This window comes from Solea solea, unplaced genomic scaffold (assembly GCF_958295425.1).
Source record: "Solea solea unplaced genomic scaffold, fSolSol10.1 scaffold_28, whole genome shotgun sequence".
Lineage (NCBI taxonomy): Eukaryota > Metazoa > Chordata > Actinopteri > Pleuronectiformes > Soleidae > Solea > Solea solea.
The window spans coordinates 112,501-134,357 of record NW_026704082.1 but is presented as its reverse complement, the minus strand read 5'-3'; the positions used below and the strand labels follow the sequence as shown (position 1 = coordinate 134,357).

At 45.7% G+C, this 21,857-nt stretch overlaps 1 protein-coding gene, 10 non-coding genes and 1 pseudogene across 11 annotated transcripts in view; 8 read left to right on the top strand and 4 right to left on the bottom strand.

Annotated features, from left to right (window-relative positions):
• Positions 1 to 5,593: 5,593 nt before the first annotated feature.
• On the bottom strand, positions 5,594 to 10,124 carry LOC131451234 (uncharacterized). The gene is made up of 3 exons (XM_058622288.1): positions 7,329 to 10,124; positions 7,132 to 7,224; positions 5,594 to 6,460 (listed from the first exon to the last, which is right to left on the bottom strand). Exons 1-3 carry the CDS (start codon positions 7,680 to 7,682, stop codon positions 6,176 to 6,178), a joined length of 732 nt encoding a protein of 243 aa, XP_058478271.1. The 5' UTR covers positions 7,683 to 10,124; the 3' UTR covers positions 5,594 to 6,175.
• LOC131451433 (U5 spliceosomal RNA) lies at positions 9,198 to 9,311 on the top strand. The gene has a single exon (XR_009236292.1). It is a non-coding gene; the product is annotated as a U5 spliceosomal RNA (small nuclear RNA).
• An 851-nt stretch (positions 10,125 to 10,975) lies between the features above and the next one.
• On the top strand, positions 10,976 to 11,176 carry LOC131451362 (U2 spliceosomal RNA; annotated as a pseudogene).
• A 133-nt stretch (positions 11,177 to 11,309) lies between these two features.
• Positions 11,310 to 11,428, bottom strand: LOC131451235 (5S ribosomal RNA). Its single transcript, XR_009236098.1, has one exon. It is a non-coding gene; the product is annotated as a 5S ribosomal RNA (ribosomal RNA).
• Positions 11,429 to 15,162: 3,734 nt separating this feature from the next.
• Positions 15,163 to 15,326, top strand: LOC131451282 (U1 spliceosomal RNA). The gene has a single exon (XR_009236151.1). It is a non-coding gene; the product is annotated as a U1 spliceosomal RNA (small nuclear RNA).
• Positions 15,327 to 15,952: 626 nt separating this feature from the next.
• Positions 15,953 to 16,065, top strand: LOC131451429 (U5 spliceosomal RNA). The gene has a single exon (XR_009236288.1). It is a non-coding gene; the product is annotated as a U5 spliceosomal RNA (small nuclear RNA).
• A 179-nt stretch (positions 16,066 to 16,244) lies between these two features.
• On the top strand, positions 16,245 to 16,437 carry LOC131451338 (U2 spliceosomal RNA). Its single transcript, XR_009236207.1, has one exon. It is a non-coding gene; the product is annotated as a U2 spliceosomal RNA (small nuclear RNA).
• A 149-nt stretch (positions 16,438 to 16,586) lies between these two features.
• On the bottom strand, positions 16,587 to 16,705 carry LOC131451379 (5S ribosomal RNA). The gene has a single exon (XR_009236239.1). It is a non-coding gene; the product is annotated as a 5S ribosomal RNA (ribosomal RNA).
• A 402-nt stretch (positions 16,706 to 17,107) lies between these two features.
• On the top strand, positions 17,108 to 17,268 carry LOC131451304 (U1 spliceosomal RNA). The gene has a single exon (XR_009236175.1). It is a non-coding gene; the product is annotated as a U1 spliceosomal RNA (small nuclear RNA).
• Positions 17,269 to 17,894: 626 nt separating this feature from the next.
• On the top strand, positions 17,895 to 18,007 carry LOC131451382 (U5 spliceosomal RNA). Its single transcript, XR_009236243.1, has one exon. It is a non-coding gene; the product is annotated as a U5 spliceosomal RNA (small nuclear RNA).
• Positions 18,008 to 18,186: 179 nt separating this feature from the next.
• LOC131451363 (U2 spliceosomal RNA) lies at positions 18,187 to 18,373 on the top strand. The gene has a single exon (XR_009236229.1). It is a non-coding gene; the product is annotated as a U2 spliceosomal RNA (small nuclear RNA).
• Positions 18,374 to 21,792: 3,419 nt separating this feature from the next.
• LOC131451368 (5S ribosomal RNA) overlaps positions 21,793 to 21,857 on the bottom strand; it is a 119-nt gene continuing 54 nt past the window's right edge. The window contains exon 1 of the ribosomal RNA XR_009236230.1: positions 21,793 to 21,857. This exon is cut by the window's right edge and continues 54 nt beyond it. This is a non-coding gene — a ribosomal RNA (5S ribosomal RNA).

Genomic DNA, 21,857 nt, shown 5'->3' with positions numbered 1-21,857 from the left:
AGGGCTCTCCCACCACAGACCTAACCATCACCCTCGACAACTCTGTGGTAACTCCGTCTCATACCGCAAGGAACCTGGGTGTGACACTTGATGACCATCTCTCCCTCACTGCCAACATTGCTGCAACAGCTCGATCTTGCAGATACATGTTGCACAACATCAGAAGGATACGGCCTCTTCTAACCCAGAAGGCGGCACAGGTTCTGGTCCAGGCTCTTGTCATCTCACGCTTGGATTACTGCAACTCACTCCTGGCTGGTCTCCCTGCGTGTGCCATACGACCACTGCAACTCATCCAGAATGCAGCAGCTCGACTGGTCTTCAACTTACCAAAATTCTCCCACACTACACCTCTCCTCCGCTCCCTTCACTGGCTTCCTGTAGCTGCTCGCATCCGCTTCAAGACTCTAGTGCTTGCGTTCCATGCTACAAACGGATCCGGTCCAGCCTACATCCAGGACATGATCAAAACCTACACCCCAGCCCGCCCACTTCGCTCTGCATCGGCAAACCGGCTCGCTGCCCCCTCACTGAGAGGATCGCAGAGGCACTTACAGAACTCGAGACTGTTCACTGTCCTCGCTCCCAAATGGTGGAACGAGCTCCCCATTGACATCCGGACAGCGGAAAGCCTCCACATCTTCCGCCGCCGACTAAAAACACATTTCTTCCGACTCTACCTCGACTAAGACGATAACGACGACGGAAAAAAAAAAAAAAAAAAAAAAAAAAAAAAAAAAATCGCACTTATGACTAGCACTTCATAGTTTGATTTACTTGAAGCTCTTACTTACTTCTAGCTCTTATTTGTACCCAAATGTTTAAATGCACTTATTGTAAGTCGCTTTGGATAAAAGCGTCTGCTAAATGACATGTAATGTAATGTAATTTAAAAGTGGTTCTAAACATTATTTCTCTCAACACCATATATGATGTGTGTGTGGGTATGTATTTTTCAGTGTTTTTTTTTCAGGTGTGGGCGGTTGTGCATATAGCTCCTGTGTGTCTATATCAATACATGTTACTAGATTATATAAGACTGTGGTCATGAAATTATTTGCATTTCTTTTTCCCACAATTGGAATTCTCACACAGTTTCAGGTATTTGATCCATTTGAGCAGTTGTATCCCAAACAAAAAAAAGAATTTCACTTAGCAGGGAGCCTGCTGTGAGGATTGGCAAAACCTCAGGTCCACTTCCTCAGGTCCCACTGAGCATTTTCAAATTCAAAATGTGTGAAGAAAATCATGTATCAATACAGTGCATCTGAAAAGTATTCAGAGCCCTTCATTTATCACACATTTTGTTGTGTTAGAGACTTGATTTGAATAAATAACATAGCATTAATCGGATTTTACATAATTTAGGCAGCTGACAACACAATACTGTGGAATTACAGTTGCCTGATGGCCAAAAAATGATTATCCTGTTATGACCCTATATTCCTCCAAAACATATACAGTAAAAGTATTTCATACTACTAGTATATGAAGTACGCCCCGCATTATTTTTCTTGCTTATATCATTTCAAAGGCCTTGGTCATCTGTAAAAAAAAAAACAGCAAAAAAATTCCGTTTCTCGCCAGTAGGTGTCAGTGTGAGGATGATGAATGAGTGACTGCCACTAGAAGTACACAGTAAGACAGCGCCACACAGATTATTGATGGTTATTCATGAACGTCTTCTCTACTATATTCACAGATTCACAGTGTTTCTTGCACAATAAAATCACTGGCACCAGTGTAAAAAAAAAAGAAGGGAAATTTGACCCAGGATTACTCAATAAGTATACTGTAAAAGTACTCCATACTACTAATATATGAATACATTTTATAATTAAAAAGGATGATTACAAAAGTCATACAATACATCTACCTTATGCTTGATTTGATGTAATTATTTTACATGTAATCACTATAATATGATAGGGTTAGGGTAAGTTTTGATATATAATTAATATATAATCAGTACATTGTAACTGATGGTTGATGAGGTTGTGCGCTTCAGTGTCTCAGGCTGTGTCTTGACCGTCAGGATGAATTGAGCCCCAAACAAAGTGTATTGTGTTTATCTGTAATTGCAAACGAAAGTCAAAAATATTCACATTTAAGAAGCTGAAAAATGACAGAAACTACAAAATATTCACATTTAAGAAGATGAAAAATTACAGAAACTAAAAAATATTCACATATAAGAAGCTGAAAAATGACAGAATCTAGAAAACATTCAACACGTATTTTACATGTAATCACTATAATGTGATATAATTGTTATATAATAAATTAAATTGACATATAATTTGAACATTTGTTTTTCAGTATGTTGTAATCGCTTCCAATAGGACTTTATTTTGAAAACCAGAAATAAAACTGCTTGGTTATTGCAGTTTACGTAAAATTGAAAAAAAGGAGTGAAGGGAGTCCATGTTACTCCAAAAGTATACATTAAAAGTACTTCATATTACTAGCATATGAAGTACAAGAGGTACTGAGTCCAGTGAACGTAAAATCATAAACTACTGATAAAAAATAAGGATTTTATACTTCATCAAAAATTATTACCCTATTGTTTGTTACAAAAAGTGAACTTTGACCCTATATTCCTCCAAAACGTATACAGTAAAAGTACTCCATACTACTAGTATATGAAGTATAAGTGGTACTGAGTTCAGTGAAAGTGAAATCATAAACTACTAATACAAATTATGGATTTTAAACTTCATCAGAAACGGATGATCACACAGGTCATACAAAACATCTACCTTATGTTTGATTTGATGTTATTATTTTTACATGTAATCACTATAATATGATAGGCTTAGGGTCAGTTTTGATAAATTACTTAACCTTTTTCTTTTTCAGTACATTGTGACTGATGTTGATGAGGTCGAGGACTTCTGAGCGTCTGAGGCTGTGTCTTTGACAGTCAGGATGAATTGAGCCCAAAACAAAGTGAAACATGATGTTTACCTGTAATTGCACCTGTGTAAACAAAACCAGACTTTTGTTTGGGTTCACATAGAGGGCAAGCCTTTGAAGTCCCTCAAGATGCCTGTTTTTTTTTTACTCAAAGGAGTGAATGTATGAGTGTGTATGAGCCTCTTTGTAGGTGTAGGTGCCTGTGTATCATGTCGATTTGAACTTGATGTGAGAAAAAGAAGTGTCTGGAGTTGCACACACACACACACATTCATTCCTAAACCCACATTCACACCATACTATGATATCCCTAAAATACACCCAAATCATTTTAGCTTCAGATATTGATTGAAATGGCCTGCTGTTTGTTATATGATAATGAAAAATGTTGATATTCCTTGACTGGTAGATTTATATTACATAAAAATTGACTTCATCTACTCCAAATTTCAAGCAATTTACATCAACACAGCCAAAGATATCCACAAAAAAATCCAAAAGGGGTTAAAAAAAATGTGTTCACAGAATCTTTCTGCATGACTGGAGTGCAGACTCCCTGTACCACAGTCAATGAACTGAAATACGCCACTCGACTCTTCCAGTGCGGACACTCTGCCAATCAGTTGCAGACAGTCTGTCGACGTCACATGTAGTATGACGTATTAGTATGTTGTTAAGGGTTAAGGGTCAAGATTCCCCTTCTGTGTCTGTAGTTCATTTAAATTATTAAATTAGTTAGTTAGTTAGTTAGTTTACGCTCAATCTCTTGTTGTAGATTGATCATTTCTTCTTAAATTTCCTTTTTCAGTTTGTCTTTTAGTGTGGTTACTCTGTGTCATACCTCTTTAAGGTCTTTAATGTCTTTACTTACCGTAGCTAGCCCAACTCGCAGTGTCTCGTGTTCTTGTCCTGTTGTGTCATTATTTTGCCTGAAAAGTTCATTCATGAGGCTAATATTTGACAGATTATACCTCACCCAGTCCTTTGTACTGTGGAATACACACAAAGGGCTGGCCCTTTGAGTGTACAACCCATGAAATGCTCATTTCCACATGTTAAAAAGTGATTATGATGACTCTGAAAAGTGCAATTGATAAGTCTGTCCAAATGATGAATTTTTCCACCCTTCCCAATTACAAGCTCACTGACTTATATTCTCATCCTGACTGGATTGACGACTACGACTACGACAAATCGGAATCTGACTCTGAATCCCATTTGACCTGAACCACAATCGGTCTTTAAACTGTTAATATGGTTGACACTTTTTGACTGTAGCTTAGCCCTTTTTGTAAGGTGTGTAAGGTAGCTTCAGAACAACACTTGGGCACATGTTGGTCAGAGCACAGCATATAACATCAATCTTATCAAGTAAAGTCTTTTCCTCACCTTCATATTTGGCGAGGAAAAGACTCAACACCCAGGCGCATGGTCCCATTTAATGTTAAACTTGGTGCGCATACAACCAATAACGCGGCCCCTGGTGAATGCAAGGATTTTCCATGTGGCACCCTGCTGTCCACCTGTGTTGTCCATTGGAGCAGCATCCTCCTGACATGTCTGTACCTCTTGATCTGACGACCCTGTTTCCATCTCAGCTACAGATGAAGTGTTGTCAGATGGTGAAAATAAGAAATATTGTTGTTGTACAATATCATTTGAAATCCAAAAAAAAAAATCCCGAGGTGCTGTAATATTTATCATACAGATGCATTGATTAGTGAATCCATTAATTCAGGGATAACAAAGTACCAAAACATTTACCTGAAGGAGCTTTATTGTCCTCATTATTCGCTTATCCTGCTGATGCTGTTTCCACCCAGGTGAGAGATTGTTTTTGTTTTACATTTAAGAAGCTGAAAAATTAATGAAAGTATAAACTAGTAGCGCAAGCGGCTCTGAACGGGTTTGAGCTTGAGAGCTCGCGACTCTCCGTGTGGCCACGTTGCCGCGAGTCCTCTAGCTCATCTCCCGTTCATTCACCGCTTGCGGTACTAGTTATTTTCAGTCCTAGTTATTTTCAGTTCTAGTTATTTTCAGCGGTGTCCCTGCGCAAAGTTAGAGGGAAAGAAAAAACTCCTTCTTAACAGGAAGAAATCTCTGACAGAACCAGGCTCAGAGATGTGCGGCCCTCTTCCCCTGACCGGTTGGTGTGAAAGGAAAATGGTAGACAGAGGAGAGGTGGGGGACAGAAAGGGGGGAGAGAAAGGACAAGAGGGAGATGAGGTAGAGACAGAAGAGAGAGAGAGACCAGGAGCACACTGAAAAAAATGAAACATTGGCTCAACTTAAAAAAATTGAAGTAATCTGTCACACCTAATATTATAGCATTGACATGAATGTAAATAATTAATTTTGTTTTACCTGAAATAATTAACTTGTAAACCAATTTCTGAAGGTGAAGCAAACCAATTATTTAAGTTTTCCAAAATTAAAATAATTACATTGGTTTTATTACTTGATGTAAATAATCCACTTCATTAAACCTGAATACTTTAAATCCATGCAAATGACTTTTGAAAGTGGAAGCAAACTGTTTTTCTTAAGTTGTCATCATTTAATGTATATAGAATTACTTTTAATACACTTTGATTTAAATACTCAGAAAACATTCCTTTTCAACACATTTTTTATTGTTGAATAAAACATTTTTCAATAACTGTATTGCTTCCCCAAAATAGTTAAACATAGTCCTTTAGAACAGTCCTTCTCAAATACAAAGAGCAACCAAGAAATGTCTGTTTCTGTTCAGCGAGAACCAAATGTACCATACATGCAGTTTGTTCGCTTGAAAATGTAAATTAAATACTGACTAAAATAAGTTACTAATAGTAACAGAAAATGCTCCTAAAAACAAAATCAGAAAATTGTCCTATTTCAAAATGGAACGTAATACAGGTATTATTCCTTAAAATAAAGTGTTGTCAGATGATTTGTGTGAATCTCCTTAATTCAATGCAAACATGTGAGGTAGCTCCTGGCCCTCTCTTGGGCTAAAAAATCTGACATTCAAAAATCTGTGCAAACACTGCAGTGCAAATGCAGTCACTCTCCAGTTTTCAGCACACTGCCCACTCGTGCCTGTGATAACTTGGGCAGAAACTTTTGTCAATATTGCAGTGGAAATGCTGTCATGCAAGTGCAAACTCCGAACACCAACCTCAAAAGGGTACAAAGTCTTGGTTGTAGAAACATTATAAATTGTTCTCAGCAATGGGAAAACAAAATCAGGCGAGTGAGTTGAATTCAACTCTGCCTACTCTGGGTTGTAAAGCAGGGTGCTCAGCCTATGAACTTTTGGGGACATATTTTTTCCACCAAGCTCCATCAGGACTTTTTGCACAAATTCAAGGGTGTGCTGCAAATTTTTCGGATATTTTAGTTTGAGTGCGTAGGTGAGCCCGAAGAACATTGCAACAGCCGCAGCAGTTGTGGGCACCTCTTTCAGGACCTCTATTCCATCGATGACTATTTTAATGTCCTCTTGTCCACTGACAACGATAGCCATCGTTGCCTGCTCCAGTTCGTCAGCTTCATTTTCCTGCATAACACAAAAAACAACAAATGAGGACAACTAGAAGGAGCATTTCCTGAAGACAATGCATGTTCAACAATGAACACCATTGTTGAAGCAATGCTGAATCCACTGAATAAACTGCTGAGGCATTGCTGAAAATGCTGATGCTATAGCTAAAAAGTAAAACTTTTAAGTTGAGAGATGAATGGTTTTCAAAGTGCTCAAAGCAGCTGATATGTTGAAAAGGCATGTTTAAGTGCAACAGTTGAAGATTGCTGAAGTAACGTTAACATAGCAGAAGCAATAGCTGATTGGAAGGATTTAAAGGACGTTGAATGACATGAAATTATTTAAAAAATGCCTGAAGTGGTGGAGATTAGAGTAAAAGATGTACATGAAGATTGAAAGTTCTGAAATGGTTGAGAAAAGGGCTCAAACTAAATCTTGACGAAAGCAATTTTTTGGGGCACTACAGTTTGTCTCCCCATTTCTTAAACACTGGACATTTTACTGGATAAATAACAGAAGCAAGAGCTCTCAGTTTCAAAATAAAAAAAAACTAAAACTAACCCAGCCATAACATTTAAATAGTCACAAATCAAATGAATGTTTATTAAAATATACAGTGCTATGCTGCATCTCAACAATAACGGGTGTGTGGATGTTGTCTGTGTTAGTGAGAGAGATGCCCTTACCTGGTATTCTTTGATGAGGTGATGAACAGGTTCACCCAGGTAGATCATCAAAGATTTAAGGATGCACTCTCTTCTTATTGTGATGTCCACAGTCTGAGTGAGAACAGTTACAACTTATTAAAAGCACACACAGCACACACACACACACCAACTATTCAACTATGGATCCCACTGATAACCAACTTATACATAGATACCTCATCTAAAACCTGCAAGGTCCTCTTGGTCTGTTCTTGCACACGTCCTCCCTTGCTCCTGATGACATCCAGCAGTTTGGACATGTGCTTGTCCAACTGCGCCAAGAACTTTGTCTCCAAGGGAACTGTTGTAATTCGCATAAACTCAGCGTTGATCTGGAAAAGGAAAGCAGAGCAAGTATCAAATATGTATTGAATAAAGAACAAATAATCTTCCAAAATAATTAAGGTTTGATCAAACTGATCGAAAAAACCCTTTAAGTTGGGTTTGTCTGTCTCAGTAGAAAGTTGATTGTTGTTGCAGTTGTGGCACTTGAATGGTGAAATAGGCTGGACCGGATCCGTTTGTAGCATGGATCGAGTCTTGAAGCGGATGCGAACAGCTATAGGAAGCCAGTGAAGGGAGTGGAGGAGCGGTGTAGTGTGGGAGAATTTTGGTAAGTTGAAGACCAGTCGAGCTGCTGCATTCTGGATGAGTTGCAGAGGTCATATGGAACACGCAGGGAGACCAGCCAGGAGGGAGTTGCAGTAGTCCAAGCGTGAGATGACAAGAGGCTGGGCCAGAACCTGTGCTGCCTTCTGGGTTAGAAGAGGTCGTATCCTTTGGATGTTGTGCAACATGTAAACAAGAGAGGGATGCATGAGGGAGAAGGAGTCAGCTGAAGGAAGTGCTGATAGAACAGTTGAGGACAGAGAGGAGGGGGAGAGAGATCGAATGTTAAGACGGACAAGTGCAATATCTGATGAGATGAGATCATCAGATTGGGAGAGTGGGAGAGAGTAGGATATGAAGAAATGACCAGAGACATGAAGTAGAGTTACCTTGAGGTTAGAGGTGGAGCAGTTTCTGGTGAAAATTAGGTCAAGGTGGTTGCCAGCTTTTTGAGTTGGTGGAGAAGGAGCAAGTGAGAGAGAAAGAGAGGAAATTAAAATAAGTAGATCGGATGACTTCTCTGACTGGATGTTGAAGTCGCCAAGAAGAACAAGTGGTGGGCCATTTTCTGCGATGTTTGAAAGGAGGACATCAGTTCCTCCAAGAAGTGTCCCAATGGGCCTGGTGGACGGTAGATGAGAACAATGATTAGTTTTACTAGGTGAGTTATAGTTACAGCATGACATTCAAATGACTGTGAAGAGAAGTGTGGCAGTGGGTAAAGAGTGAAAGTCCAGCTGGGGTTGATGAGCAGACCTGTCTCACCACCTCTTCCAGTGGATCTGGGTGTGTGGGAGAAAGAGTGGGTGGAGGAGAGAGCCACAGGGGTGGCTGTGTTGGAGGGTAGTATCCAAGTCTCAGTGAGAGCAAGGAAGTCCAGGCATTGCTCAGTAGCAAAGCCAGAGATGAACTCAGTCTTGCGTGTAGCTGACTGGCACACAGGCCCCCTGCAACAAGGTGTTGGATGTGTGAGGAGCGGGTGGGATATATAAGTGAGGATAGATTACGGTGATGCTGTGAGTGAATGTGAGGTTTGTAATATCTGCGAGAGGAAACATAAACAGGAATGGAAAAAGTGCACATATGTGAAAGTTAGAAAAACAATTGCAGCCAGGTACTTGGCCTCATTAGCCTCATTGTTAGACTCCGGTTTAGACTCCTTTGTCTTTGTCTTCCTGAGTCTTTGTCTTCCTGAGTCTGCTGCTGAAGCTGCCGCTTCAAATGTGCCACAGCCTCAGCGATCGATAGAAAACTGCAGCACACAACCAACAGTAAGAATGCGCTTCCAAACATGCAGTCAAATGTGGGCGGTTTAATGGCCGACAAACCAAAAACATTGAAGAAAGGCTGTCCCATGGTGGCCGGCCGGGCCGACCGAGACTGCGTTGACTCCGGCGGATAGACTCCTTGGCTGCTCTCAAGGAGAGGAGCTATGTTGACTCTGGTTTTTCTTCAAAATGCACAAGTCTTTCGCCCTTTTACTAAAGATTTCCGTGGAGAGGAACGTTCAAGAGTTTAAGTGATTTTTGGTGGGCTTTGCTGTATGGCTGCGCCCTTTGAGTGTGTCAAATGTCAAGCAGCTGTCTATCATGAGTCTTGATTCAAGACTCAGAGGTGCACTTAGATTACCTTGGGGCGGAGGTGATCAGCAGCAGCGTTTGCTATGCACACTTACAAACATGGCACCACAACAAGTAACTTGTGTGCCAAGAATTTGAGTTGGCCCCAGACACTTGTGGGCCATTGCTTCTCGGCCTTTTGGGCAGAGCCGGCCCTGGGCATAGGCAGTATAGGCAAATGCTAGGGGCGCCGTCATCCGTAGGGGGCGCCGAAAACGGGGAAAAAAAAAAATAAAAAAAAATAAAAATATATACTATATATATATATTCGAAATATTATATAAGCCCACAGCAACATAAAGTCATAGCAAAGACTATTAAATAATGCAGAAGCCTTTTTTCTGGGTGAAACGAGCCGTTGCTCACAGAGGTGAGGGGGGCGGGGTCAAGAGGCCAGCTGCCTGAATCTGACCGGACCGTGACCCAGAGACGAAGAAAAAGATTAATGACACTGTATCGAAATTATGTCCAAAAGACTGAAGCCATCCGGCGCCCAAGGAAGGAAAAGAAGGAAAGAAGAGGAAGAAAAACGTGAAAAAGATAGAGGTACAGTAATGTCAATGTGATGAAGTGCATGAAATTAATAGTTCAATGCATTGTAGTTACCGTTGTTGGAGCAGAGTGTTAGCTTGCTAGCTTACTTCGGACAATAGCAACATTGTTTAATAATCAATAAATAGCTGAGTTGACGTGTGTTAATGTTACTACACCTTAAATTCATCAGGGACGTTTGGAAACTTAACGTTAGGCCTGTTCAGGTGTTATTTTACAGGTCTTTCCTGCTTGTATGTCAGCTAAAAGGCTTTTAGTTGTCCATCCCCTTTGTAATAGGGTGGTTGTAAGCCTTTGGTTTTATGTGTCACAGTTTATGTTGGTTAAAGTTTACATCAGTGTTAAAGTGCAGTTAAAGTGTATGACAGTTAATATTTCATACCTTAGCTTTCCCATATCATTCATAGGCTATATATGCATATACTGGTTTTTGCACTGTGGTTAGACTGAATTGCATTGCAATGACAATAAAGTTGAATGAATCTCATCACATTTTCATTATTAGTCTATGTTAGTCTCATGTATAGCACACCAAGCATCTGTTTTTTTTATTAACATGCAGTCATCACATACATATACTTCTCTTCTCTCTTCAGATGCACTTTTAAAATATTTCAGTACCACCCCGAGTGACACAGCATCAGGTGCTGCTGTCCTGTCTACCTCTGCACAGCCCAGTGACACAGCATCAGGTACTCCTGTCCCGTCTACCTCTGCACAGCCCGGTAGATCAAGAGGTCTCTCATTTTTTTTTCTTATACTGTGTGCAATAGTGTGTGTTGTTATGTCTGCACTGGTTTCATAATTTATTATTTTGTGCAATACTATATTTAAATTGTATTTTTAATTCATTTTATGTCACTTGTTTTCGTGTGCAGTGTTCGGCTTAATATGTTTGCCTTATTTGGTGTGATATTTTTTACTCAAAGAAATAAAATCTTGAGTACACACATGCAGTTTCTGTGTGATTGTATGAAAGTTGATTGTGAAATTGACTGCAGCGATGCAAGGGGGCACCAGCTAAAATCTTGCCTAGGGCACCAAATTACTCAGGGCCGGCACTGCTTTTGGCTAAGATCAAGTGTAGTATCTGTTCTTATCAGTTTAATATCTGATATGTCCTCTATATGGGGATTAAATATTAAATGCATTTTTGAGCATTGGGCGGTGAAGCCTGGGGCTTGCTCTCTTCACTCCTTGCATTGACCTGGTATTGCAGTGCCACCAGGAACGGTGCACCGTTCTCTTTTTTTTTTCTGTGAAAACCAAAGCAAGGCTGAAACTGGAAGGACATTAATGTGTGCCCGTGCGTCAACGTAATTGCAAGCCCACGTTTCTTGTAAGGAAGCAGCAGTGTAAAGCGTGCTGCAGTGTAAAAGCATACAGCACCTGGTATTCCCAGGCGGTCTCCCATCCAAGTACTAACCAGGCCCGACCCTGCTTAGCTTCCGAGATCAGACGAGATCGGGCGTGCTCAGGGTGGTGTGGCCGTAAGCCGACGGGCAGGTGACACAGACTCCTTTTATAATCAAGAAGTTTTTTTTTTATTGTCATTATGAGACATAATGAAATTTTTGCAGAGAATCCCGGCTTTAGGTACACATAAAATAGCAAAAATAACGAACGAAGGACTTGACATTTAAATAGACATAACGAAAGGCATTTAAATAGACACAACAAGAGACTTAACACTTAATGAGACACAACAAAATGTAAAAATATAAAAGTACAGTGTGTGCAAAGTAAAGTGTATAAAACTACAAAGTGCAGTTTAGTGCAACATGGTCCAGTTTATGGAGAGTTGAGCAGGTTTGGGGGGGGGGGGGGGGGTCAGCAGGGGTGTGTTTGGGAGGGTGGGTGTGTGTGTGGCTGCTTGTGTGTGTGTTGGGGGGGGGGGGGGTGTAGAGAAGGGATGCAAATTGTTTTCACTGTGGGGGGGCGATTGCTTTCACAGCTCTGGGGAAGAAGCTGTCCCTGAGTCTATTGTTCTTTGCTTTGATGTTTCTGTACCGCTTTCCTGATGGAAGCGGTACAAACAGTGCATAGCCCGGGTGTGTGGAATCTGTTGCTATGCGTCTGGCCCTTCTCCGGACTCGGGCAGTGTAAACTGAGTCCAGATCAGGTAGACGGCATCCCACAATCCCCTGTGCTGTCCTCACCACCCGGGCTAGGTTCTTCCTGTCCTGTGTTGTGCAGTTGCCATACCACACTGTCATGCTGAGACACAGGATGCTCTCTACAGTGGCTCTGTAGAAGTTTATGAGCAGTTGGGAAGAGAGCCCAGACCTCTTCAACTTCCTGAGAAAGAAGAGCCGTTGTTGAGCCTTCTTCACCAGGTGTGAAGTGTTCACAGACCAGGAGAGGTCGGAGGAAATGTGGATGCCCAGGAACTTTATGCTGTCTACACGCTCCACCTCCTTTCCATGTATGCTGAGCGGAGCGTGTACAGTCTTCCTGGACCTCCTGTAGTCCACTATGACCTCCTTGGTCTTGTTGGTGTTTAGAACAAGGTTGTTCCCGGAGCACCACTGGGTCAGGTTCTGGACCTCTCCTCTGTAGTGGGTCTCGACGTTGTTGGAGATGAGACCCACTATGGTGGTGTCATCTGCAAACTTCACAACCATGTTTGTGGAGTGGATGGCAGAGCAGTCGTGTGTGAAGAGGGTGAAGAGGACAGGGCTGAGCACACAGCCTTGCGGCATGCCAGTGTTGAGGGTTAGTGGAGCAGACGTGGACTCCCCTATCCTCACCACCTGTGGCCTGTTGGTGAGAAAGTCGCTAATCCAGGAGCAGAGTGATGTTGACAGACCCAGGTTGTGGAGTTTCAGGGCCAGCATGTCCGGGAGGACGGTGTTGAAGGCTGAGCTGAAGTCCACAAATAGCATCCTAACATAGGTGTCGGGATGCTGCAGGTGAGTCTGGGCCGTATGAAGTGCTAACGAGACAGCATCCTCCGTAGAACGGTTCTCCCTGTAGGCGAACTGCAGGCCGTCCAGCCCAGCAGGGATGGCGTCCTTGATGTACTTCAGGAGGATCTTCTCGAAGCACTTCATGATGACTGGGGTTAGAGCGACAGGGCGGTAATCATTGAGGCAGGTGATGGTTCTTTTCTTTGGCACAGGCACAATGATGGAGGACTTCAGGCACACAGGGACCGTGGACAGCTGCATAGACAGGTTGAATATGTCCAGAAAGACTCCTGCTAGTTGTTCAGCACATGATTTCAGGGTCCGACCTGACACCTTATCTGGACCTGCAGCCTTTCTGATGTTGATCTTCCTCAAGACGGATGTCACCTGGTGCAGCTGCAGGACGAGAGGCTGATGCTGTACCTCTGTCTGAGGAAGATGTACAGTCCTTCTGCTGCTTGGAGAGTCAAAGCGTGCAAAGAAGCTGTTTAAGGTGTCAGGCAGAGTGGGGTCCTGGCTGACCTGCTGGCCGCTTTGCTTATAGTCCGTGATGGTCCTGATGCCTTTCCACATACTACGTGGGTTGTTGTCATTGAAGTGCTCCTCAATGCGCTGCTTGTAACGGTGTTTTGCCAGCTGGATGCCCTTTTTCAGTTCTTTCCGGGCCCTGCTATACGCCAGCCTGTCCCCCGACCTATACGCTGTATTCCGGGCTTTTAGCAGGTTCCTCACTGTGCTGTCCATCCACGGTTTTTGGTTAGGAAAAAACGTTATTGTCTTCGTGGGTAGGACATCATCAGTGCAGAAGTGAACATAGGACAGCACAGATGACGTGTATTCCTCTAGGTCAGCGCCTTCCTTGAACACTCCCCAGTCTGTGTTCTCAAAACAATCCTGTAAGGCTGAGGAAGCCTCCTCAGTCCAGACCTGAACGGTTCTGGTGGTGGGCTTGGTCCTACAGATCAGAGGTCTGTATGTAGGGATCAGTTCCACAGAGATGTGATCCGACATGCCGAGGTGAGGAGCTGCTGTAGCCTTGTATGCCCCTCTGATGTTGCAGTAAACCTGGTCCAGTATGTTATAGTCTCTGGTTGGAAAGTTTATGAATTTGTAGAACTTGGGGAGAACAGCTTTCAATTCCACATGGTTAAAGTCCCCCGCCACGATCACAGCCGCCTCTGGATTAGCGTTCATCTGGTTGCTAATCAGGCAGTACAGCTCCTCCAGTGCTAATTTAGCATTAGCTCGCGGTGGTATGTAGGCTGCTATGATCATGACAGAGGTGAGTTCTCTAACCAGTTTAAACGGTCTGCACTTCACTGCCAGATATTCCAAATCGGGGGAGCAGAAAGTTCCAATTATGCTCGTGGCTGTACACCACGAGTTGTGAATGTACAGTGCCAAACCTCCGCCTTTGGTCTTGCCTGAAGCTGCAGTCCTGTCGGCTCGGAACAGAGAGCGCTCCGCCAGCTCCACCGCTGCATCGGGGATGTTATTATCCAGCCAGGTCTCGGTGAAAATCGCCACACAGCTGTTTGTCTTCCGTGAGACGATTCTCAGTCGAATCTCGTCCAGTTTGTTGGTGAGTGACCTGACGTTCGCGAGGAGGAGACTGGGCAGTGCCGGTCTGTGTGGTTTAGCAAGTAGCCTAGCACGCACTCCGCTCCGCTTACCCCGCTTTTGTTTACGTTGTCTCCTCCGTCTCCTGGGCCATAGAGGGGGGATGATGAGAGCCTCTGTGGTCCGCTGTAGTTCGGGTGGGATAAAATCCGGCTTTGGAGGGGTAAAGACCGGAGTTTTTCCCCAAAGCCCACAGTTCAGCCCTACTGTACTGTGTTAAGGCTTCAAGTCTCCGGATAAAAAGTGTAAACACGAACAAAAACACGAAAACAAACCTAAAAAGCCGAGAGCCTCGAGCCGCTGCGTGCACCCGCGCCGCCATGTTTTATAGACCAGGCAAGGCCCCCTGCTCGTGGAGGGGCTCAAAAGTCAGCCTTCCGAACACACTGCACTTGAGCCTTTATCGCCACTACCTGCTACACTCTATTCCAGTATTTGGAAGCTACACCGAGATGGGTAAGCTGCTGTTGGTGCCGTCAGGTCCAGTTGTTGCTGAATCTATAGGAAATGACAGCCAGGTATGCCAGTGAAAAGGTCGAGTGTTTCCTCTCCAATGTGTGCTGGAGGTTGAAGTTGAACACAGCACAGCATTAACGAGCACCTGAGTCAAGGCATTGGACTCTGGGACTATCCATTTCCTGCACCATCGGCCAAAGAGCTGTGTCTGGGAACAGCCACCCAGTGCTGGGCAAGTACACCTCATACTTACCTGGCAGGGGAGACACCATGATCAAGAAGGTGGTTCACCCAGGGCGAGGCTCAGCCATTGCACTCTGGTTGTGCTGACCCCTGCAAATTCCCCAAACGTGGGAATCTTGACTGCATAATTTTTGCTGGTGGGGTACTGCGTCCGCGCTCTCCCCCGATGACGTAGTTGTAAGCAAAGGTCAGCCGCCCAAAGTTCCGCCTTGTGTGCCCATCTCCAGGCTTCTCACGTGCTCGCAGAGCGACATCCCCAGTCTTTCCAAGTGGCTGGGAATGGGATGGTTGTGGGTGTTGTCTTTTAGCTCTAAGGAAATGTCATGCTCCCTTTCCCGGCTCTTTGTAGGAGAACTGGATTGATGGAGATGGATCCATGGCCATCATGCCAAGGGTTAATACTTTGGCGCTTGTTCCGTCCACTCCTGTACATTGACCTGATATTGAAGCGATGCCAGGAGCAGCTCACCATTTCAGAAGCCCGGAGGAGCTGGGAAACGGCCCGGCAGTTTGTACTGCTCGGTGTGACACAGAGCTGCTTTGCTCATGCACTCACATCTACCACTAAACCTTGGAGGTGTGCCACAGCCTCAGCGATCGATAGAAAACTGCAGCACACAACCAACAGTAAGAATGCGCTTCCAAACATGCAGTCAAATGTGGGCGGTTGATTGGCCGGCAAACCAAAAACGTTGAAGAAAGGCTGTCCCAAGGTGGCCGGCCGGGCCGACCGAGACTGTGGTGACTCCGGCGGATAGACTCCTTGGCTGCTCTCAAGGAGAGGGTCTATGTCGACTCTGGTTTTTCTTCAAAATGCACAAGTCTTTCGCCTTTTACTAAAGACTTCCGTGGAGAGGAACGTCCGAGAGTTTAAGTTATTTTTGGTGGGCTTTGCTGTATGGCTGCGCCCTTTGAGTGTGTCAAATGTCAAGCAGCTGTCCGTCACGGCTCAGAGGTGCACTTAGATCACCTGGGGGCGGAGGTGATCGGCAGCAGCCTTTGTTATGCGCACTTCAGAAACATGGCACCACAACAAGTAACTTGTGCGCCAAGATCTTGAGTTGGCCCCAGACACTGGCGGGCCATCGCTTCTCGGCCTTTTGGCTAAGATCAAGTGTAGTATCTGTTCTTATCAGTTTAATATCTGATATGTCCTCTATATGGGGATTAAATATTAAATGCATTTTTGAGCATTGGGCGGTGAAACCTGGGGCTTGCTCTCTTCACTCCTTGCATTGACCTGGTATTGCAGTGCCACCAGGAACGGTGCACCGTTCTCTTTTTTTCTGTGAAAACCAAAGCAAGGCTGAAACTGGAAGGACATTAACGTGTGCCCGTGCGTCAACGTGATTGCAAGCCCACGTTTCTTGTAAGGAAGCAGCACTGTCAAAGTGTGCTGCAGTGTAAAAGTGTGCTGCAGTGTAAAAGCTTACAGCACCTGGTATTCCCAGGCAGTCTCCCATCCAAGTACTAACCAGGCCCGACCCCGCTTAGCTTCCGAGATCAGACGAGATCGGGCGTGCTCAGGGTGGTGTGGCCGTAAGCCGACGGGCAGGTGACACAGACTCCTTTTATAGACCAGGCAAGGCCCCCTGCTCGTGGAGGGGCTCAAAAGTCAGCCTTCCGAGCACACTGCACTTGAGCCTTTATCGCCACTACCTGCTACACTCTATTCCAGTATTTGGAAGCTACACCGAGATGGGTAAGCTGCTGTTGGTGCCGTCAGGTCCAGTTGTTGCTGAATCTATAGGAAATGACAGCCAGGTATGCCAGTGAAAAGGTCGAGTGTTTCCTCTCCAATGTGTGCTGGAGGTTGAAGTTGAACACAGCACAGCATTAACGAGCACCTGAGTCAAGGCATTGGACTCTGGGACTATCCATTTCCTGCACCATCGGCCAAAGAGCTGTGTCTGGGAACAGCCACCCAGTGCTGGGCAAGTACACCTCATACTTACCTGGCAGGGGAGACAACATGATCAAGGTGGTTCACCCAGGGCGAGGCTCAGCCATTGCACTCTGGTTGTGCTGACCCCTGCAAATTCCCCAAACGTGGGAATCTTGACTGCATAATTTTTGCTGGTGGGGTACTGCGTCCGCGCTCTCCCCCGATGACGTAGTTGTAAGCAAAGGTCAGCCGCCCAAAGTTCCGCCTTGTGTGCCCATCTCCAGGCTTCTCACGTGCTCGCAGAGCGACATCCCCAGTCTTTCCAAGTGGCTGGGAATGGGATGGTTGTGGGTGTTGTCTTTTAGCTCTAAGGAAATGTCATGCTCCCTTTCCCGGCTCTTTGTAGGAGAACTGGATTGATGGAGATGGATCCATGGCCATCATGCCAAGGGTTAATACTTTGGCGCTTGTTCCGTCCACTCCTGTACATTGACCTGATATTGAAGCGATGCCAGGAGCAGCTCACCATTTCAGAAGCCCGGAGGAGCTGGGAAACGGCCCGGCAGTTTGTACTGCTCGGTGTGACACAGAGCTGCTTTGCTCATGCACTCACATCTACCACTAAACCTTGGAGGTGTGCCACAGCCTCAGCAATTGATAGAAAACTGCAGCACACAACCAACAGTAAGAATGCGCTTCCAAACATGCAGTCAAATGTGGGCGGTTGATTGGCCGGCAAACCAAAAACGTTGAAGAAAGGCTGCCCCAAGGTGGCCGGCCGGGCCGACCGAGACTGTGGTGACTCCGGCGGATAGACTCCTTGGCTGCTCTCAAGGAGAGGGTCTATGTCGACTCTGGTTTTTCTTCAAAATGCACAAGTCTTTCGCCTTTTACTAAAGACTTCCGTGGAGAGGAACGTCCTTGAGTTTAAGTTATTTTTGGTGGGCTTTGCTGTATGGCTGCGCCCTTTGAGTGTGTCAAATGTCAAGCAGCTGTCCGTCACGGCTCAGAGGTGCACTTAGATCACCTGGGGGCGGAGGTGATCGGCAGCAGCCTTTGTTATGCGCACTTCAGAAACATGGCACCACAACAAGTAACTTGTGCGCCAAGATGTTGAGTTGGCCCCAGACACTGGCGGGCCATCGCTTCTCGGCCTTTTGGCTAAGATCAAGTGTAGTATCTGTTCTTATCAGTTTAATATCTGATATGTCCTCTATATGGGGATTAAATATTAAATGCATTTTTGAGCATTGGGCGGTGAAACCTGGGGCTTGCTCTCTTCACTCCTTGCATTGACCTGGTATTGGCGTCAAGTCAATGGCGGCGGCGCGTGCACACGCAGCCGCTCGGGGCTCTCAGCTGTTTATGTTTACATTTGTGTTTTACGTGTTTCTGTTCGTGTTTTCACCCACATCCGCCATAATACAATATGGAAGGGCTGAAATATGGGACCTAGGGAAGATCTGTGGACCTTTTTCACCCACAAAACTGAACTTTATTCCACCGGAGCTGCAGCGGACCATAGAGGCTCCCACCATCCCCCCTCTGTGGCCAAGGAGACGGCGGAGGCTACGGAAACGAAAGCGGGGTAAGCGGAGCGGGCTGCGTGCTAGGCTACAAGCTAACCCACACAGACCGGCTTTGCCCAGTGTCCTCCTCGCCAACGTCAGGTCACTCGCTAACAAACTGGACGAAATTCAGCTGAGGATCGTCTCACGTCGGATGGACAGCTGTGTGGCAATTTTCACCGAAACCTGGCTGGACAACAACATCCCCGACGCGGCGGTGGAGCTAGCCGGCCGCTCTTTGTTTCGAGCCGACAGGACTGCAGCTTCAGACAAGTCCAAAGGCGGAGGTTTGGCGCTGTACATCCACGACTCCTGGTGTACAGCTACGAATGTCATCTCAACACTCTGCTCCCCCGACCTGGAATATCTGGCAGTGAAGTGCAGACCGTTCAAACTGGTGAGAGAACTCAGCTCTGTTGTTATCGTAGCCGTGTACATTCCACCGCGAGCTAATGCTAAGCTAGCACTGGAGGAGCTGTACTGCCTCATCAGCGGCCAAATGAACGCGAATCCAGAAGCGGCTGTGATAGTGGCTGGGGACTTTAACCATGTGGAACTAAAGGCTGTCTTCCCCAAATTCCACAAATTCATCAAGTTTCCAACAAGAGACAATAACACACTGGATCAACTGTACTGTAACATCAAAGGGGCATACAAGGCTGCAGCAGCACCTCACTTTGGCATGTCAGACCATATTTCTGTGGAGCTGATTCCTGCCTACAGACCTCTGATCTGCAGGTCCAAACCCACCACCAAGACCATCCAGGTTTGGACTGAGGAGGCCTCTGCAGCCTTACAGGACTGCTTTGAACAGACAGACTGGGAGGTGTTCAAAAGGGATGCAAACCTAGAGGATTACACGTCATCTGTGCTGTCCTACATTCACTTCTGCACCGACGCTGTTCTACCCACAAAAACAATCACGGTTTTTCCCAACCAGAAGCCATGGGTGGACGGCACAGTGCGGTCCCTGCTAAAAGCCCGGGATGCAGCCTACAGAGTAGGAGACAAACTGGCTTATAGCAGGGCCCGAAAAGAATTGAAGAAGGGCATCCAGCTGGCGAAACATCGGTACAGGCAACGCATCGAGGAACACTTCCGCGACAACAATACCCGCAACATGTGGAAAGGCATCAAGACCCTCACTGACTACAAGCGTAGTGAGCAGCAGGCCAGCAACGACCCCACTCTGCCTGACACTTTAAACAGCTTCTTCGCACGCTTCGACTCTCCGAGCAGAAGGACTGTACATCTTCCTCAGCCAGAGGTGCAGCACCAGCCTCTCACCCTGCAGCTGCACCAGGTGACGTCCACCCTGAGGAGGATCAACACCAACAAGGCGGCAGGCCCAGATAAGGTGTCAGGTCGGACACTGAAGTCATGTGCGGATCAGCTAGCAGCAGTTTTTCTGGACATTTTCAACATGTCGCTGCAGCTCTCCTCAGTCCCTGTCTGCCTGAAGTCCTCCATCATTGTGCCTGTGCCCAAAAAATCCACTGTCACCTGTCTCAATGACTTCCGTCCTGTCGCCCTGACCCCAGTCATAATGAAGTGCTTCGAGCGGATCCTCCTGAAGTACATCAAAGACGCCATCCCTGCGGGCCTGGACAGTCTGCAGTTCGCCTACAGGGAGAACCGCTCCACGGAGGATGCTGTCTCATTAGCACTTCACACGACCCTGACTCACCTGCAGCATCCAAACACTTACGTCAGGATGCTGTTTGTGGACTTTAGTTCAGCGTTTAACACCGTTCTCCCGGACGTGTTGGCGCTGAAACTGCACAATCTGGGTTTGGCACCATCGCTCTGCTCCTGGATCAGCGACTTCCTCACCAACAGACCCCAGGTGGTTAGGATACGGGGGTCCACCTCTGCACCGCTGGTCCTCAACACCGGAACGCCACAGGGTTGTGTGCTCAGCCCAGCCCTCTTCACTCTCTTCACACAGGAGTGCTCTGCCATCCATCCCACAAACATGGTTGTAAAGTTTGCGGACGACACCACCGTGGTGGGTCTCATATCCAACAATGATGAGACCCACTACAGAGAAGAGGTCCAGCACATCACACAATGGTGCTCCAGGAACAACCTCATCCTGAACACCACCAAAACAAAGGAGGTCATAGTAGACTACAGGAGGTCCAGGAAGACTGAACACGCTCCACTCTGCATACAAGGAGAGGGAGTGGAGCGTGTAGACAACATCAAGTTCCTGGGAATCCACATTTCCTCTGACCTCTCATGGAGTGTGAACACTTCGCACCTGGTGAAGAAGGCTCAACAAAGGCTCTTCTTCCTCAGGAAGCTGAAGAGGACTGGACTCTCTCCTCAGCTGCTCACAAACTTTTACAGAGCCACGATAGAGAGCATCCTGTGTCTCAGTGTGACGGTGTGGTACGGCAGCTGCACGTCACAAAACAGGAAGGACTTAGCCCGGGTGGTGAGAACTGCACAGGGGATTGTGGGCCGCCGTCTACATGATCTGGATTCTGTTTACACCGCACGACTCCAGAGGAGGGCCAGACGGATAGCAACAGACCCCACCCACCCAGGCAACGCTCTTTTTGCACCACTTCCATCAGGAAAACGGTACAGGATCATCAGATCCTCCACCAAAAGACTCAGGGACAGCTTCTTCCCCAGGGCTGTGAAATCAATAACCCCCTCCCCCCCCCTCCCCCCTCTGTAGTGGATGACACAGGTCTGGCACTAAGTTCTGCACTTTATATTTATATTTATAATACAACTGCCCCTTTTTCCCCCTGTACATACATTTCCCTGCACTGTTCACTTTTTGCACATTTCACCTGCAATAACCTTTCTTGTTTTCTGTTTTGTTCATGCGTATTTCAATGTTTGCTGAGAGTCTCGGGAGGAAATTTTGTTATGCTTGCATAATGACAATAAAGAATCTTGAATCTTGAATCTTGAATCTTGAATCTTGAATCTTGAATCTTGAATCTTGAATCTTGAATCTTGAATCTTGAATCTTGAATGTATTGCAGTGCCACCAGGAACGGTGCACCGTTCTCTTTTTTTCTGTGAAAACCAAAGCAAGGCTGAAACTGGAAGGACATTAACGTGTGCCCGTGCGTCAACGTAATTGCAAGCCCATGTTTCTTGTAAGGAAGCAGCAGTGTAAAAGCGTGCTGCAGTCTAAAAGCGTGCTGCAGTGTAAAAGCTTACAGCACCTGGTATTCCCAGGCAGTCTCCCATCCAAGTACTAACCAGGCCCGACCCTGCT